Source organism: Chaetura pelagica, unplaced genomic scaffold (genome assembly GCF_000747805.2).
Source record: "Chaetura pelagica isolate M959 unplaced genomic scaffold, ChaPel_1.0 scaffold725, whole genome shotgun sequence".
NCBI classification, from domain to species: Eukaryota; Metazoa; Chordata; class Aves; order Apodiformes; family Apodidae; genus Chaetura; species Chaetura pelagica.
In genome coordinates this window covers 267,755-285,872 of record NW_009953490.1, presented here as the reverse complement: position 1 = coordinate 285,872, position 18,118 = coordinate 267,755, and the positions used below count along the sequence as shown (strand labels likewise).

General features: G+C 37.9%; 1 protein-coding gene across 5 annotated transcripts in view; it reads left to right on the top strand.

The window, feature by feature from the left end:
* The window catches only part of CNOT4 (CCR4-NOT transcription complex, subunit 4), a 43,517-nt gene extending 26,394 nt beyond the window's left edge, over positions 1 to 17,123 (top strand). For 3 of the 5 annotated variants that reach the window (XM_009999018.1, XM_009999020.1, XM_009999019.1), the window contains 2 exons: positions 15,579 to 15,791; positions 16,570 to 17,123. In XM_009999018.1, the coding sequence (XP_009997320.1) occupies positions 15,579 to 15,791; positions 16,570 to 16,871 (515 nt within the window). In that variant the 3' untranslated portion in view covers positions 16,872 to 17,123. The remainder of the gene's footprint in view (positions 1 to 15,578; positions 15,792 to 16,569) is intronic. The other 2 variants (XM_009999022.1, XM_009999021.1) reach the window with 1 other exon arrangement.
* Positions 17,124 to 18,118: the final 995 nt, after the last annotated feature.

The following is an 18,118-nucleotide window of genomic DNA, read 5'->3' as shown; positions in this document are numbered from 1 at the left end:
AGAAAACAAATTAATTTTTAGTGGTGTCAAAAATGCAGCATCCAGAGCACAGCAAATTGTTGCTCACTTTCTCCTGAACTATACACAACTTCCAGGAATATTGCCAGACATCAAGTTTCAACTTTACCACTCAGTTCTAAAAGTTGCTAGTGCAAGGGGCCAGTAACAAAACTATTATCTGGACTAGGAGGACCAGAAGAATCCTTTAGTGTTGAATAATATCTGTTTGTGGTACAGGTTGATTCTACATTTGTGAGAGTATTCTTAATATTGCATTGCTTTAGTTGCCTTTGGCAGTTTGATAGTGGACCTTTTTGTGTTTGTAGAAGACTTGTAGATCTTTGGTATGATGCCTGAAGAGCCAGCTGTGTGGCGCTGATTGATGCGTAACTTGTGCTGTGTACTTCCCCCATATGTTTTAAGACAACAGAGTTGATATTTAAGTATATTCTTGTTTTGTATGCAACTGCTAGAACTAATTAATCTCAAAATATTTTTGGCAGATACAGTGCTAAAACCAGAAAATAAACATCTTCTGTAGTCTCTATGGAAAGTTCCTTTAAGTTGGTCTTTAATCTCTTGTTATAGAAAACACTGTTAGTTGTCTGGCTGACAGTTAGATAGCAGCAGATGCCACAGTGCAAACACTTCTCAGCTGACCTATATTTCAGCTTTGATGTATCTTGTAAAAAGAGTAATCTGCACAAATACAGATTACTTTTTTTCCTGTTGTCAGAAATTGGCTGAAGTCTCAGATATTTCTGGTTTTGTTTGCTGAGTTATAGATTTGTATTATTTGTATGGTATTTAGTGCACAGGGTTTTCTTTAGTGATCTAATTTCAGAAGTACAAAATTAGAAGTCAGATGTCTTCATACCTCTTTTCTGTGTGATGACTGAATAGTTTCCAATTTATTGATTATTCTTTTCAAATCCGTATCTAGTGTACAGGTCTCAACAAATTCTTTTTATATTCTTTTTGAAATAATAATTCCTGTTCTTTATGCTTGTTTTTAATCTCTTAGGTATATAATAGAATTTTCCTAATTTCCTTATTTGATTTACAGATAAACCTTTCTGGTGGGGTTGGGAGAAGAAAGCGGTGTACACATAAAGGGAAATCATAATGATGGGACTTCATTGCCGTGCTTTATAACAGATTCTAGCTGACCTACTAGAAAGGTGGTACATATCATAAAAGCTGTTCAGCAGCATGGAGAGGTTAGCTGCAGTATACCTGAAGCTCCTTCTGGTCTTTTGTTAATCTCTGTGAGGGTGTGTTAGAAAATTTTTTCAACTTGGCTGTTTCAGACATAACAGTAAAAGAAACCTAGTGCAGATGAAACTTCACATTCTCTCTTCTGGCCAAGACATTCAACTGCTGTCAAAGTTGCATGTTTTCTAAGGACTTGGATCACAATTTTTTTTTTATAGGGCTATAAATTCCTAAATCAGATAATACAGGACCAGTCATTAAAAAAAGATAAACATTTATTTATTCTGTGTTTGTCTGCTCTATTTAATAAAACCTTTTAAATTTTTCTCATTTATGTGCAAACGAGCTGATCTAAAAACTTTTGTAACTGCATACGAAGTTAGTATACTATTTTCTAGGCTTTCTGAATGGAATTTTAGTTTATTCCCCTAAGCGTATTTGTTTTGGAAGCTTGTATGAAGCAAATGGTATATTTTAAACTGTTCCTGCTTCTGCTTTAGTTAGGAATTAGTATTCACATGCATTTGACATGCTTATGTGTGACACGTTGAATATAATGTTCTGAGCTACCTTTTGTTTAGTTGAGAATCAAAGCTGTCCTTTATTCATAACCTCACAGCTCCAGATAGGGCTGCTTTGTGATGTGCACCAGATTTAAATGGAGGGATGCAGGCACTGCCTATATTTTTTTTTAGGCTCTCATTTAAAAGTAATTTCTATATGGGATTTGATAGCTTATTTCTCAGAGGAAGTAGTATTTATTATACTAATTCTGCAGTTTCCAGTGAAATGACACATAATGCACTTCTTAATTTTATTATGCATATACTCCAAATGTGTCATGTTCATCAGGCATACATTTGTCCCCAAACTACATTTAAATTAACTCTGTTTCCCAAACTAGTATTTTTTTTCTCCCCTACCATATGATTTTGCAAACTGTAGCAGATGTTTCATGTTCTCATTGTAAGGGACGATTTAGGCTTGTTGCTGTTGTGTGGTGTGGGATGGGTTAGATGATTTAATGTGTAATTATAACTGTGTAACTGTGCTTCGGGAGAAAAGTTCAATGACTTTTTATTCATGGACAACACGATTGTTGCTAAAAGCAATTTTACCCTAGATTGCGTGCAACCTATTCTAGGAATATAGGACAGTGGGTATCCTTTATTCTCCAGATAATACCAAAGGAAAGATCCGCTGACAGCACTGTGAGTGTGTGTGTTACTTTAGGATAACAGGAAACTCTTTGTAATTTGATAGCTAATATGCTGTCATCTTTGCTACCCTATTGTCTAGTGATGTGCTCTAAAATAATAGAGTATTGGATCATAAAGTCTCACATTAAATGTGTTTTGAGACAGATTCTTATAAAATGAGATGCATACATATTAATAATGGGAAAATAGAAATAGGTTTTTTATTTTAGTTTACTAATGAGTGGTTTGTAGCCAGTGATTTTATTAGACAGAAAAAGTGTAAGAAAAAATTCATACAGTGAAAAGTATATGTGAGGAAGAAGTTGTGAATGATTGGTCTGCCTTTCCTGTCAGTTCTATGCAAGATGTAGTAATTGACATTTGGAAATACTGGCTATTATTTCATTTATTAATTTAATAATGGTCCTGAACATAATTTCAAATGAGAAAAAAATTGTAAGAACTTATCCATTCAATAATCAGCATTGGAAATTTGAACTCTTTCAAGATTAATACTACACAATCTTGTGTGTATATTCTTCCCACATAAATCATTGAAACTCCTTGAGCTGGAAGGGAACCACAAGGATCATCATGGATCAAGTAGTCCTACTTCTGACTCCACACAGAGCAGCCTAAAAATGTAACCATTTATCTCTGAGCATTTTCCAAATGCTTCTTGGACACAGGCAATTTATTTATGTTGTGCATGTATTAGAAATCTAAGATAGAGGAAATATTCAAGTGGACACCGATAGGAAGCATGAAGAATTAAACCCTGTTTAGGGTGAGGGAAGAAAGTTTTACCCATTGTCTTTGAAGTTAACCACTGGAAAAGCCATGAAGTTATTTTAGCCATTGATGTGGAAATTGCAGGAGACTTCCTTGAACTGTTCCTGAAACTTCAAAACAGAGGGTTTGAGTTTCATAAGTCTTTGTAGTTGAATATAACTGACAAATCAAGTACTGTTCCCTTGAGCCCTTTTTGTTTTGATGCTGTGGCTTATTTCTTGCATATGCACAGCCTAATTGTTGGAATTATATTTATTTAAAGATGAGATTGAGACAATAAATAGGTAGACTGTTGTATTAAGTCATCCAGCAATCTTTGTGGTAGTGATGTTGCATTCCTTATCAATACACTGATTACCACACACATGTTTTTAGTCTTGCCTGCATTTAGGTTTTTGTGAAGCAACAGCTGGTAGCAGTGATGGCAAAGTAATGAGAGTTGCATTCAGAAGGTCCAGCTTCTTCCCATTTATTTTAAGTGCTGAGCTCTTCCATATGTGAACAACTTATGATGTTGCATCTTCTCCCACTTACATTTTCTGGTTTCTGCTTTTCAGCTATGGAACTTGTATTGAACATTAAATCCTTTCTTTCTTAATGTTATCTTTCGGACAACATTTTAATAAAACAAGGGAGAATCCCTTTATGTTGGCTATGATTATATTGTTTAAAAGACTTTATTTAGACTACAGAGAAGGATGAGTTATCAGAACTAGCTCTGACATGGTCTGCCATTAATACTAAGAATCCCTGTCTGACTTGGTATTTCTCAAAATGTAACTTCATTTCCATTTGAGGCACACATTCTTATTTGACCTTTATCAAATAATTTCTTATTTGACTTTGTCTCCTCTCTCTGGGTTGATCATTAATATGTGATTTTTGTCTCCTGAATAAATAAAAATAAGGCACTCACAGAAACGCAGAATATACAGTTGTGGAACAAAAGAAAAAAAAATTGAATTTGCAGCATAGCAGCTGACACTTCTGTAGTGTCAGAATAATAATTTGGTCTGGGATCTTGGAGAGGTTCTACTTCTGCTACCATGCCTTTCTAAAAGAGGGCCTGGCCTGTGTGGTATGGCTGTTGAAATCAGCATGTTCTAAAATTTACAATTCTCCAAATGCTGTGTACGGAACGCATTTAATCCCACACCCTATGCAACAGGCAATGTGACTCAAACAGTGCTGCCTCGCATCCCTTGATTTGGATGCAGTGGTCGAAAGAGAAATTTACTACACTTTTCCTCTTGACCTGACAATATGTGAATGGTTTGACTCTGGTTTTAAGTATTGATAGCCTTACTCTTTAAAAGTAGAGATGCATTAGTCCATTGTTTTTCTGTCCTAATCCTTTAAACAACACTGCCTCCTCACTTCATGATCACACAACAGCTGGGCAGAATGCACAGCAGCCAGTGGTATTCTTTTCTGGGCCTCTGGTTGTATCTTTAGCTGCCTGTAGCTGAGATCTTTCTCTGATCAGGTATAAGTATTGAAAATAGGAAATATGGTGAAAATCTTGGCTGATACAACTATTTAGTTGTAAATGTCATGTGTGCCACCTCCAAAAGCTTGTATCTTTCCAGACTGCAAAGCAGCTCCTCTCAGAAGCGGAGGTGTTGCCATGATGTGAAGGTCACTCCCCATTTCAAAATAAAGGCCTGACCATTGCTTTAAAATTGTAAAATGAAGAGCACCATTTGTAAATAACCCTCAACTGTTTCCAATACTGCTTTTAGTAACCCTTACATAGACCCTGTGTGTCCTGTTTCCTGAAACAAAGTTGACTGTTCTTAGTGCAGCCTTTGCTACTGAGTATTTTGTTCTTCACATCAGTCCTTATGCCTGCTGTGTCATACTTCTTTCCATGGAGGTTCTTGAGCCTCCACCCACCTTCTTTAGGAGGTACTTTGTGTCAGCGTGTATCTTCCGTCCTCAAAATTAATTCTCCTTTTATTTTCCATTGTAAATAATTTTGTTTCACTGGCAAAGACGTGAAGTGTTCAGCACAATATGGAACAAATTTTATTTGAAATAAAACTTCTGGCTTTCTTGGTTCTGTTTCTCTGGAGGTGTTTGGGTTTTTTTTAATGCACCCAGGATGGTGCTGTTGTGTTTAAAATCGAGTAAATGGAAATGGGATTTTGGATTAATTTCCAAAATATTAAATTAGTGTCATGATTAAAGTCATGCTGTTTGAAATCTGCTGTTGATATTCCTTGTCTTACTTCTGGTGTCTTGTCCCCTACACACCTTCTACATTTACTACTAAGGCCTGCCTTCCTTAGCGTAATCTTGTCACCATCTCTGAGAAAACTTAGCCACGGTGCCTGTGTTCTGAGTCCTGCTACTTACTTTTCCATCTGTTTCAAAATCTCATCTCTAATACCCACCCTTCCTTCCCAGCGCTAATATTGCAACTGCTTTTATAACCCTGTGGAATTTTTTCTTGTGATTGTATAGGAGATACTGTTCCAAGTAAAGCTTGATATATAAATTTCTGTGCCCTCATCTTTGGGAGCTTGGTTTTGTTGAGCTTTTACAAATTTCTTAAAATCTTTGGTTGTAAGTTAATTAGGGATGGCAGTGAAAGGCAGGCATCCTACTTTTTTGAGTAGCAAGATCCCTATTTTTAAATGTGTAATTTTCATTTGGAAGGGGAGAATGTGACAAAAATTCCTCTCACTTCTTTTGGCTGCAGTACATCAGAGGAATGACTAATCACATTAACACTGCTAGACTTGAAATGAATGCATTTCTGGCTGGAATAGGTGGTCTGAGTGGTTGACCCAGTTTGCATTCTGGACTATCAGTTCCAACAGCTTTTTGGGTAGCTCTTCCACAGAAACAGGGAAACAAGCACATGGGAGGGATTTCACGTCGGATTTCCTGACTGTTCCTCTTCTCTAGTAGTGTTGCCAAATGAGCTTCAGCTGAATTAAATGTTGGGTCTTTGCCTGTGTTTGAGATGTAAGACTGCATTTATTACTTATAGAGTGAGAACTTTCCCTTTCTCTTTAGGGCAAAGGGTTTTTTTCCCCAAAAAGTTAGGAATGCTGTTTTCTTTCAAAGGTAACACATAAGATCTCAGAACGGCTCTGCAGCAACGTAAGGGGCAGTTCCATTGGCTGGTGTAGCATCTGTCCCCTCCTCCAGTAGGCAGACGCTTAGCCTCAGAATCACAGAATCACCAAGGCTGGAAAAGACCTTTAAGATCATCAAGTCCAGCCTATAACCAACACCACCACATCAGCTAGACCATGGCACTAAGTGCCACATCCATCCTTTCCTTAAACACATCCAGGGACAGTGCCTCCACCACTTCCCTGGGAAGTACATTCCAATGTCTAATCATGCTCTCTGTGAGGAAGTACTTCCTAATATCCAACCTCTAAACCTCCCTTGGAGCAACTTGCACCTAAGCCCTCTTGTCTTGTTGCTAGTTGCCTGGAAAAAGAGCCCAGTCCCTGCCTGACTACAACCTCTCTTCGGGTAGTTGAATAGAGTGATAGGGCCTTGGGGTGCTGTGTTCTCATGGATGCTTTTCTAAAATACAAACTGGCTCTTCAAAATAATACAGTAAACCACTAGCTTGAGTTAGATGTCATTGATTTAGTGATTTTTAAAAGCTGGCATTTTCCCTTTAAAGACTGGAAATTAGTATACTTGACAGTGCTGCCTTTTAGTAGCAGTGTCTCACAAGAGGCTGTGCCTTGGGCTCCTTTGGGTATGTGCATAAATATATGCATAAATAAATGCAAACAACATGCAAACTTTGGCTTCTTTTGAGTCAAGTCCGTCTTACAAAATATCAATTGTCTGATTAATTGTAGCGAAAAGCACAAGTGGTTCATAGGCTTCCTGTATAAACACATTTTGAAATGCATGAACTTGAAGAACCATTGAGAACCACATAATCTTTTTCAAAATTGTAATACAGGAAGAGCTTTTTTTTTATCCTGAAGGGATAACAGCAATTGAAAGAGCAGCTCTACAAATAGTGTTTCTCCTCCCAGCAATACCAAATCGCATTTTAGAAGAACAAAAAGTATCTTTTGCATCCTTTGTCATCTCCTGGTTCCTTCTACATCACAGTCTCATTTGGACTTCAGCTTGTTCCCAAATGATGTATTTTTAAAAACCCATGTATTCAAAAAGTGGGTCACCTCTATTGGAAAACAGTATTTAGTAATCAGAATTAATTTCATGTCATGGAAGCTTTGGATTTTTTCTCAGCTTTCTTGCAGTTTCTCTAATCTTGCCACATAATGATTGAAGTACCTACAAATATACATCAGCCTAAATTGTTTGTTACAGATGTGGAAAAATTAAAAATTAGATTATCATTTATCAGAGTGTACATTCACTGTGCTAATGCTGATCTCACAGCCTTGGTCAGAGGATTGGTTGGGTACTTCACAAATTCAGAACCTACATAACTAGATAGGCTTTTGCTGATTATTGAGATAGCTTAGATCTGTTTTTTCTTTACCAGTTCTAGTTATTGCATTAGCCATAGGAAAAAATCCATGTTGTTTGCATTTATTTATGCATATATTTATGCACATACCCAAAGGTACACTTTTACACACAGGATTTTCATTTGAGGTCAGAGGTGAAGTGTTTTTTTTAATTGACAGATAAGGGTAACTGTGAGACTGAACCCTGACATTGGGTGTAAGAGTAAGCAGTAGGTATACTTAGGTTAAAATGAAGTTTGTTTTCTCAGATGAATGGAAGTCCATCTCTTTAAGCTTTTAAAATCAAACTGTCCTGTATGTAGGTTTCAGATATTTACTGCTTTTGTTTCAATATCTGAAGTCTTTGCTCTCAGTTTAGGTTTACGTTAGTATTGAGATAATCAGTGTTGAGAACTGGCTGTTTTTTTATGGGTCCATTTTATTTGGATGAGAATTGGCTTCTTAGTTCACAAGAAAAAAAAAAAAGAGGTTGATTGATTATTGACTAAAGTAATTACAGATCATATTGTCATTTTGTGTGCAGGACAGTGCTACCTCCCACCAGCCCCAGACCTGGCTGAAGTCCTGTGGTTGACCACTAAGCATTTTTAGCAAAAAATGATTAAAAAAATCAGTAATGAAAAAAAGGATAGGATGCTGTGGGAACATCTGATACGAAGTCAAGGATGTTTTTCAAAGCAAGTTATAATCTCAATTTCAAATATACTTACAGCTTAAAATTGGGTGGCTGGCTGCTATAATTATATATTAGATTTGGTCCCTTGAGCCATGGTAAGTATGTCAATCACAAGAACTCTCCAGAATACTAATATAAAATTGCTTTTCTCAAACCTAATAAAATTCTGACGCTGTACACACAAGCAAATACAAATCTTCTGTTTAATATCTAGTATGACTTGTCCCCTTACTGATGTTGTAGGAGGGATATACCCTGAAAATAAATTTATTCTCTGACTCATAACACTTATATAATCACAGAAAGCTTAAAAGTTTTACTGTCAGATCTTAATAAAAAAGTAAAAATATTTAGAAAAATTTACTCTCCCCTTTGAAGTGTATACTTTAGAATTCAGTATATTTCTCTTCTACTTGACAATTTGGCTTACTGGCATGTTAAGTTGCAGTTAATTTATTTCAATTTGAAAAACAGTGCTTTTTTATTTACATGGCTGGTTGGTTTTTTTTAAGTTGGATACATGTGGAATTAATCTAACAATGGAAATCAATGTGGAATGAAGATAAAAGCTGCTTTATTTGCATTCTTTTAAAGCTGAGGGCAGACTGGTGTCTCTTGACTCCTGAAGCCAATTTTGTACATATATGTGTGTATGCATGTATGTACGCTTACTTTGTTCATGAGCAAGACACTAATTTGAAATCTGTACTGTGGAATGACTCTTAGCTGTTTTAGTGGATTGCCAAGTAGCTTCCTGTGTGTAGAGAATGTCAGTGAGACTTTTAAATGTTCTCTTCAAACAGCTTTATCTTCTAGTGCTTCTGTCATTTGGTATCTTCCTAATACAAGGTGGCCACTTGTATTCCTGATGGGCAGCACTCCTTTTTAAATGTGGGCAGATTCAGTCTTCCTTAATCTGCCAGTGACATTCTCGTGCCTCTGAATTGGTGAAACTTCCTCATTTGATGTAAGCATTGTGGGTTTCCTAGAAATCATGAATACACAGAATCAATGAAGTCCAAGAGTAAAATCTTTCAGATCCTAGCAGTTTAAATGGATTTTAGTCATGGTTTTAAAAATTTCATGAGCAAACAAGCTTATTGGTCCTATTAAAGTGACACAGCTACAGTTTTTATTATAACTGGTTTGTTGCTGGTTAAATATGTAAGCTTTGAATGACAGGATTTTGAGTTTATCTAAAGTGATGGGCATAATTTTATTTTAGAATGCGACAAATCATGCTGTCCTTCTCTTCGCGGCCCCCCCCCACCCCTCTCGTGAAATATTGGACCACTTTTTGAAAAATAGAAATACCAATAGTGGAGAGTAGTTTTGAGATTAAAATAGAGAAGCTCCAGTTACTGCTTTGAATAGGATAAAGGGCTGTTTCATGGAAAGCACAGACTATCTGTGGTATCTGTGAAAATGGTAGTATGCAGCACAGGCTGGAGCTAACAGGGATGGCACTGCAAAGGTTATGGTTTTTGGTACCCTCATTTGTTTATTATGAAGTTGAAAGACTCCTGGTAGTTTTTTCTGTTCCTTTTTTACCCTCTTTTTCTTCTGCCCCCCATCTTGGTCTGAGTCAAACTTTGTCACTCTGGTTGTCTTGCCAAGGCTTCAAAACAAACTGTTCCTCTTTAGAATCCTTGAAGATTTCATAAGGGCCTTCTTAGGAGCAGGTCATTGTGATAGCCATTCTGTTACTGAATGCAGCTTAATAGTCTTCACTTGTTTCTGGTCTGTGCTGTCAGGTACGTGTCATTACTGATAAGTTTATTTTTCTCTCCTGTGATAGTTTTCCTCTGAATTTCTTTTGCTTATTTGAAGCTTTTCTGTAGCACTGTTGTGTGCCTTGGTCACACACATAAAATACTGGTGGGTTCTTAAAATAATTACACCACACATTTGCTGGGCTACTTTCTTTTTAGCAGGACTCATAGCTTGGAATACAGTTTTGAGAGCAAAGATACACAGTTGCTTTACACTGACTTAATGTGATGGTATTGTGATCTTTGCTGTAAGTCATATTTGTTTAAGCATATGCTCTATGAATTTTTAAATGGATTTGACCATAAACTTGTATAGTCTAGTCTCTAACACATTCATTTTAGTGGGCTGGTCTGCCGCCAAACAGACTGTAAGACATACTATCCCATTACCCTAAACAAAAGATCAAGTGTGGTGCAGCCAAATCTGAAACACCTTAGGGTCTACGTTGTGGTGGTGTCAGAATTTGTCACGGAACAGCCCGTGTCAATGCAGCTGACACTTGTGCAAATGTCTTCTGAAGTATTGAATATGTTCAAGAGAACAGTATTTCTGGCTTGGCCATCATCTTCTTAGCCATCTCTCCCCCAGATACACATTTACTGTGCCTGATTTGAAGGAATCGTGTGTAAGGCGTTGCAAGTAGAGGATGTGGAAGTAACACTACCAGACTGTCTGGTAGGATGTCATGATGGGGCAAGAATTTTATTTAGACATCCATTAAATGACTGTTTCTTTCCTACAGATGAATGTCCAGGCTTCTCAATCCTATTCATTTTTAAGCTAACTTTTAAGTATTTTTTATTTAAATCAGGTGGGCAGGATGTTTGTGATGAAGGTTTGTTTTTTTCTTCCCTTTGCTTACTTTAAGACGGCAGTTGACTTAAATTTTTACGTACAAATGCTTTTACTTTATGTTGACATACTACCCCAGGCACATGAAAAAGTTCAGTGCTAGAACTGTGGGATCTGTTCACCTCTGTAAACACAAGTTTCCACTAGACCAGATAGGATTATGAAATGCACATTAAGGGAAGACAGAAGTTCAGGATATGCATTTGAGCCTAGTTTTCATATGAATAGTGGTGCTTTCAGTGAAGCTTCACCAGGTTATTCTCTCCTTTCACAGTCAAAGTTGGAGCATGATGGGAGGAATGTCCCATTTATCTTGGTGTTTAAATTTTTTTCATCCATTGCAGTCAACTGGGTTTTAACTTGTTTTATACCTTTTAATAGATCTTTATTAACTGAGAGTTAACCTTTTATAATTTTTAATTGTAGTACTAGTTTCATGGTGAAGCATGAACTCAAGTAAGAAAAAAGACTTAACTATCCAAGGGATGGGTGGTAGTGTCTCCTGAAGATACTTGCTTTCTTCAGGTGGTGGAAGTAACTCTGGTCTCTGGGGTGGATGTGTATTCTCACTTAGGCTCTTGTTTCAAACTTGTCAGATTCCAGCAAAGACACACTGATTTGGTTGATTGGTTTGGGTGTTGCTGTGTGGTGCCTGCAGATTGCTTGCATACTTGGGTTGCATCAGGAATTTTTCTGACAGGGTGGCTTACCTATCATATCCAGTCACAGGCCCCAGAGGGCAGTGCAGGGAGTGTTGTGTTGTATTCTCTCTTGATCCCATCTGTTTTAACACCTAAATGCATTTTAATCCCTTACCAGATCCCATATTACAAGAATAATTTAATTGCAGTATTTCTCCTTAAGCGCTGAGAGTCGTGACAAACCTGTAAAACTCTGGAGTTGTGGTTGTTTTGTTGTTTGTTTGGTTTTTTTTTCCTCTGGGTATTTATTAGCCAGCTGGAAAACCTTGTTACAGTCACACAAGTAATGTGTTGCTTGCTTTTTCTTTGGTGTCAGAGGCCAGTGTTTTTGTCATAGCTTGCCTTTTAGCCTCACAAACCCAGCCGCTAGGGCAAGACAATAAATCTTACGGAATTCTCTGTTTTGTCGCTTTTGTACCCAGGAGCACAAGATTTTAATAAATAAATTCCTTATTGCTAGCAAACAGCACAGTTTTAATAGATACTGAATCATTATAGGCCTTTTGTCTCTTTGACTTCTGTGATTCTAAGTGGATTTTGTACTGACAGTTGAGATAAAGAACAGTCCTCCTCAGTTTCCTCTTATTTTCTCTTGTTCTGTGTTAGAGGGTGCATGGCAATGGTGCACTGTGCCTGCCTCACAGATTAATGTCTCCTCACCAAACAGTGCCAGCCTTTTCTATTCCATGATAGTCTTGTATCTCAACCACTTGCTATCTTACTGGACTCTTATATGTGCTGTATTAAGTCTTTTTAAAATGGAGAATAACATGGCAAAAATGTGTATTTTCTTAGCCCACGGTGGCCTAAAACCCTACTACTTTTATCTTCCTATCTCATTCTTCAGAAGTATGACATCTTGCTAGCTGTGTCTTAATTAGACTTAATGACATGTTACAGGTGTGCAGTTTACTGCACATTTAATTTCTTGTACGTGAACTTTGAGGGCATGTTGGGAGTTAGTAACGTCCATTACAAGGATTGTCATAAGCTTGCAGATCCCCAGCTCACAAGTATTGCAATGAGTATGTTTACTACTGTGTGGTCCTAATAAGTATCTTGTGTGTACTTTTTTGCCTTGTAGTAGAAGCAAGTTATTAAATTATTCTATTCTATGATAAACTGAGCTGTGTTTCTGGCACAAGCTGTGGGAAGCAGAGGTGAGAAAATAAAGTGAAAGTAATGGTGTACTTTGTGGAATCTGTTGCACAGTTATTTCTGTGATGGTGAGTTGGGTACTCAGGTGCCAAAAAATAGAATTAGAACTTGTATTAAATAGGCTTATGGATGTTCAAGAAGGTTGTGAGCAAATACCATATCTAAGACATTTCTGACTAATGCTTTTTAAAGTTTTAATTTTTTTTCTTAACCCCAGGATCGTAGGTTTGGGTGAAAAATGTATTACACCAAACTCTTCAAAGCTGTTTGTGTGTGTTGGTATTGCAAAGAAAAAAGCTGGAACTCTGGAGGGAGCAGGAGGTAGATTTGATTTACAGTACAGGAACTCAAAGTAGAAGTGAAAGCCAGTTTTATGGCACTATGGCTTGATGCTGGCCAATAAGCCTGCTTTTTTTTTTTTTTTTCACCTGAGGTGACTTGTACACAGGTCACGTTGCTGCACAGTGTGTGGATACAGTCACACTTAAATCCAGAGGCTGGATTGCATCCATATGCTACAGTGTTACTAAAAAGCTGGTCTTGGTTTACTGGCTTGAGGGAGAGCTTCAGTTCTGTTACTGCTATTTTTTTTTCCTCCCATAGCACTTAAAATTTTAATCCTTAGATGCCTGTAGTAGTAGGGGGCAGGCTTTTGGGGTTACTTTCACTACCTGATTTTTTGCCCTGTCTTCCCTTTGTTTATGGGAATGCTTAGGAGTTGCCTGTTTTCACTGTGGAGGTGTATCTCATGCTGTAACCTAACCTCTGAGGAAGAGTGATTCCCCAGCCTCAGCCAGTGAGTAGGGAGCACAGCAGTTGACTGTAAACTGTCCATAGTGTGTGGTCAAATGTATTCTGCAAACTTGCTCAGGCAGAGGATGATTTCTGTAGTACCCTCTTTATATCTGTGCTATTATTCCTGTCCAGGCTTCATGTGCAACATCGCTCTGGCCACAGACATTCTAGGTGTCAGCTGCTGTCCTGCTACATGGGACATTTATGCATGCAGATGGGTGCTTGTGTGAGAATAGCTGCGTTAGGTATGCATGGGGTTAGAAATGAATGCATTGCTCCAGCAGTCATGATAGGCAAAGTGGATAAAGCAGATTTGCATAGTCATTTGTTTTGAAGACATGGACTGAGGTGTGATTTCCTGTGGTTTGTGATTGAAGTTGCTTGCTGTAGTTCTATACAGAAATAGAATCTTTTATAAAGTTTATTCTAAAAAACCCTCTGGTCTGGGGAAGGAAAGCTCTGCATGAAAGCACAGAATTTCAAGAACTTGCTTTTTTTCCCCCTCCAGTTACAAAAAGGTAATTGCTTGAGACATCAGTTCTTTCTGAGCATTCAGCTTTACAAGAATTGCTGAGGCAGGTTTTGATAGCAAGTGAGACTACTTTCTTCTCTGTCCAACATGCAGAGTTGCAAGTTAGTGATATCCTCTTAATTTTCCATGAAGACTTAAATATCTTCCATTGTTGATGAAGTAGCAATATTATGTAGGTATCTCACTGTAGCACTTCTGAGTGCAATGAAGGTTCTTTCTTTAAGAAGGACAAGTAGAGGTGGTTAAAAAAGAAAAAAGTTATATTCTAGGTTTTTTGCAAAAAAAGCATACTGCCAATGTACTGCCCAACACTTGCTTTTCAAATATATTTGACCACAATTTTATTATCATTTTCTTTATTGTCTGATAAATACTAGGATGCTCATATTTGATTTGAGATACCTAAAGCATGAAATCACAGAATCATGGAATCGTTCCGCTTGGAAAAGACCTTTAAGATGATCAAGTCCAACCATAACCTAATTCCGCCAAGCATTAACCTAACTCTGTCAAGTTAAAGACAGATCATAGAACCTCATAGTCTGTTCTTAGATAGCATGGATTAAGGTTTGTGTTCAGGAATCATTAGTGTAGCCACGTTATCCTTTGTGCTTTTCAGTACCTGCCCCAAAACATTTAGGCAAATAGTTGGAGACTTGACTGTTTTGGTGTCAAGCTGGTTTGATTCTAACCAAAGTTTTGAGGATGTTGCTGTGTTGGGAGTTATTCTGAAAGGTCTCTAAAGAATTTTCACTGCTGTTCTTCATCTTCAAGAGGAAATTGCACTCCCTTCAACTTCATGAGAATTACCATTTCCTTCAGAAGAACATCTGTAAGGCTGTAAATAAGCAAGCTGTAACAAAACAAAAAACTTCTGTGATACTCCTCTTCCACCTCCCTGGTTCCTGATGTTCGGTTTCTATTGCAAAGCCCTACCTAGCCTTTCTTCATTTTAATATACTTCAAAGAAAACAACCATTTTTATCTTCCTGCCCATTAATAAAACAGCCTAATCAAGTTATCTAGCTTGCACCAGAGGTATTCTCATAAAGGATCTGGTTGGTTTTCCCCTATTACTAGTAGAGGGGAAGCCACTGTGCCCTTTTGATTATTTTGAGTCTCTGAACTGGAAAAAAAAAAAAAGGGGGAGATCTAAATTGGGGGAGGAGTTAAATCTTTCTCCCACCCTCATACACTTGGTTTAAAACCTGCCAGCCTCTCTGAGTAATTAATCAATCATACAAACATTGACCCTAATTTTTGCACAAGGAAAGTATTAAATGCTTAACTTTGAAAAAGTAAAAACAAAATCCCATACCCCACCGAAGAAGGACATCTGTTTCTAACTTCAGCTTTTTATTTTTTTTATCTTTCATTTTTTTTTGTTGGTAAATCTCCCAGACAACAGCAGTTCTGTAGAGAGTTTAAATATGAAGGAATGGCAGGACGGGCTAAGGGCACTTCTACCGAACATTAACATCAACTTTGGTGGACTGCCCAATGCTTCTTCCCCCTCCAACGCCAACCACAGTGTACCAACGTCCAACCCTGCCACCACCGACAGCCTGAGTTGGGACAGCCCTGGCAGCTGGATGGACCCCGCAATCATCACAGGTAACCGTTTCTCACTCCTTCAGCTCCGCTGGCAAACCATCCAATGGGTATTTGGCACAAACTGATTTACCTCTGGAAAAAAAAAAAAGAAAAAGTCAGTATGCGGTGGTCTCTTCCAGCTTCCATCCACAAAACCTCAAGGGTCCAGGAATTTTTGTGGAACTGCTAGGTGTAACAAAATGTCACTGGGGCCTTTGCAATGCATGCCCAGGACCTTCACAGGCAGTCAGAGGTGGATCAGTGCTTATCTATAGGGTCAACGTAGGTGTCCCTCCTGCTGGGTGGCATGTCCGGTGTGTGCGCCGCTGGTCCTCAGGCACTGAAAGCATTCACTAGACTTTGTTATTTAAAAAGGGACATACTCCACTTGTTTATAAAGCTCTCTTTTATAAGGCTGTCTGGTTGTGTTTCCCTGTTAGAGAGGCTGAAGCATGATTCAAGTAGGCAGAGGAGGAGGTGAAGCATGCAGTGTTCTGGTGGTTTGGTTTGGTAAGGTCACTGTCAACAGAGGTGCAGTCCTTGCACAGGATGTTTGAGAGAAAAATGTGTTTTACAAAGAAGTGCTCTGAGGGGGAACTTTCTCCTGTCTGGATTTAATGCTAAATGTTTTGCAGGCCGGGTATTTATATGTAATAATGTAAAATGCATTCTCTGTACAAACTAATCATGTTTTTTCACTGTTGCTTTTTGTTAGGTTAAATTGACCTCCTTCGTGCTCAGCTTTTTGCACCTGCTCTGACATGCTTGTATCCTTGTTTTTTTTTTCTTCTCTTTGTAGGTATCCCAGCATCCACAGGAAACAGTTTAGACACCCTTCAAGATGACAATCCTCCACATTGGCTAAAATCTCTTCAGGCCCTCACAGAGGTGGACGGCCCCAGTGCAGCACCATCACAGACGCACCACAGTAACCCCTTCGGCACACAGATCCCTCTGCACAGAGCCAGTTGGAATCCCTACTCTCCTCCTTCAAACCCCACCAGCTTCCATTCCCCACCTCCAGGCTTTCAGACAGCCTTCAGACCCCCCAGTAAAACCCCCACAGATCTACTACAGAGCTCAGCACTGGATCGTCATTAGGAAAGGAGGAAAAGAAAAAAAAAGAAAAATAAAACCCAAAACGTTAGAAATGCAGGAAGTGTCCCACCCTGACTCCTCCCCATGCCCACCTACTGTTCCCTGTCATATCTTTCTTTCTGAAGAATCCAGTTCCTGATCAAACCTCCCCCCCAGATGCAATGCCATCACAGGGTCATGACTGTCTCTTTTAGTTAAGTTTCTGCTGAGCCAGTGTTTGAAATACACTGAAATATTTTCTAAGCATTCTACGGAGAGAAAAAAAAAAAAGAGAGAGAGATCAAAATGCAGTCTCAATGCTTAAGGAGAATATTACTGTCTTATGTCTTTTGCACATGAGTATTTCTGCCTAGTGGAAATGTGTCAATCTGCAGTAGGAGAAAAAATGCAATGCAGAATCAAATGCAGAAACATGAAAAAGGTATTTAATTTAAATGAAGTTACTGAACATGTGGGGCAAGCAGTGGCCTAGCATTTATTTTGCATTCAGTGTGGCACTACACAGGGAAATTGCTATGTTGGTTTTGTTTTTTTATTTGAGAAGAGGATTTTATTTTGTCAGAGTTTGACATGAAGTGTGTTGAAAGACAAAAAAACACTTACAGCTATGAGTAACTGGCATGTTGCTAAAGAGTGGTTTAAAGAGGGGAGAATAAGATTTTTCTTTAATTTTGGCTTTAGATTTAAAGTAAACTTTAATGTTTTAAAAGTATTCACAGATTTAATACCTAGCGTATACATAATATAAGTATAAGCAGCTGGAACACGAGTGATATTTACTTCAGCCTTTCTGTCTCCTCTGTTAGTCTCTCTTTCTTTTTTTTTTTTAATTAAAAAAAAACAAAACACACCAGATTCACCTGAATAAGGCACTCTGGGATAGCACTGCATTGGGGCCACATGATCACCATCAGGAGCAACCTCTGACCTCCTCTGCCTGCAGCTTTTACTTAACCCTGTAGTTTCTGGACGTTTGTGCAGTATTGAAAAGACAGGAAAAAAGAAACAGATAAATAAACATGGTTATAACCTGATGCTAAAACTAAAACCAAGGAAATGTACCTCTTTCTTCAGAATTAAAACTAAAATCTTAAATAAAACAGAAAACTTGATGATGACTTCATGTTTGCTTTTAGTTTTGTTTTTTTTAAACTTGGATTTTTAATTACTCCATCTAATAAAACAATGTCACTGCATTGGGTTTTTTCCCCTGTTCATCTAAACTGGAGCTGCTTTTTCATGGAAATATT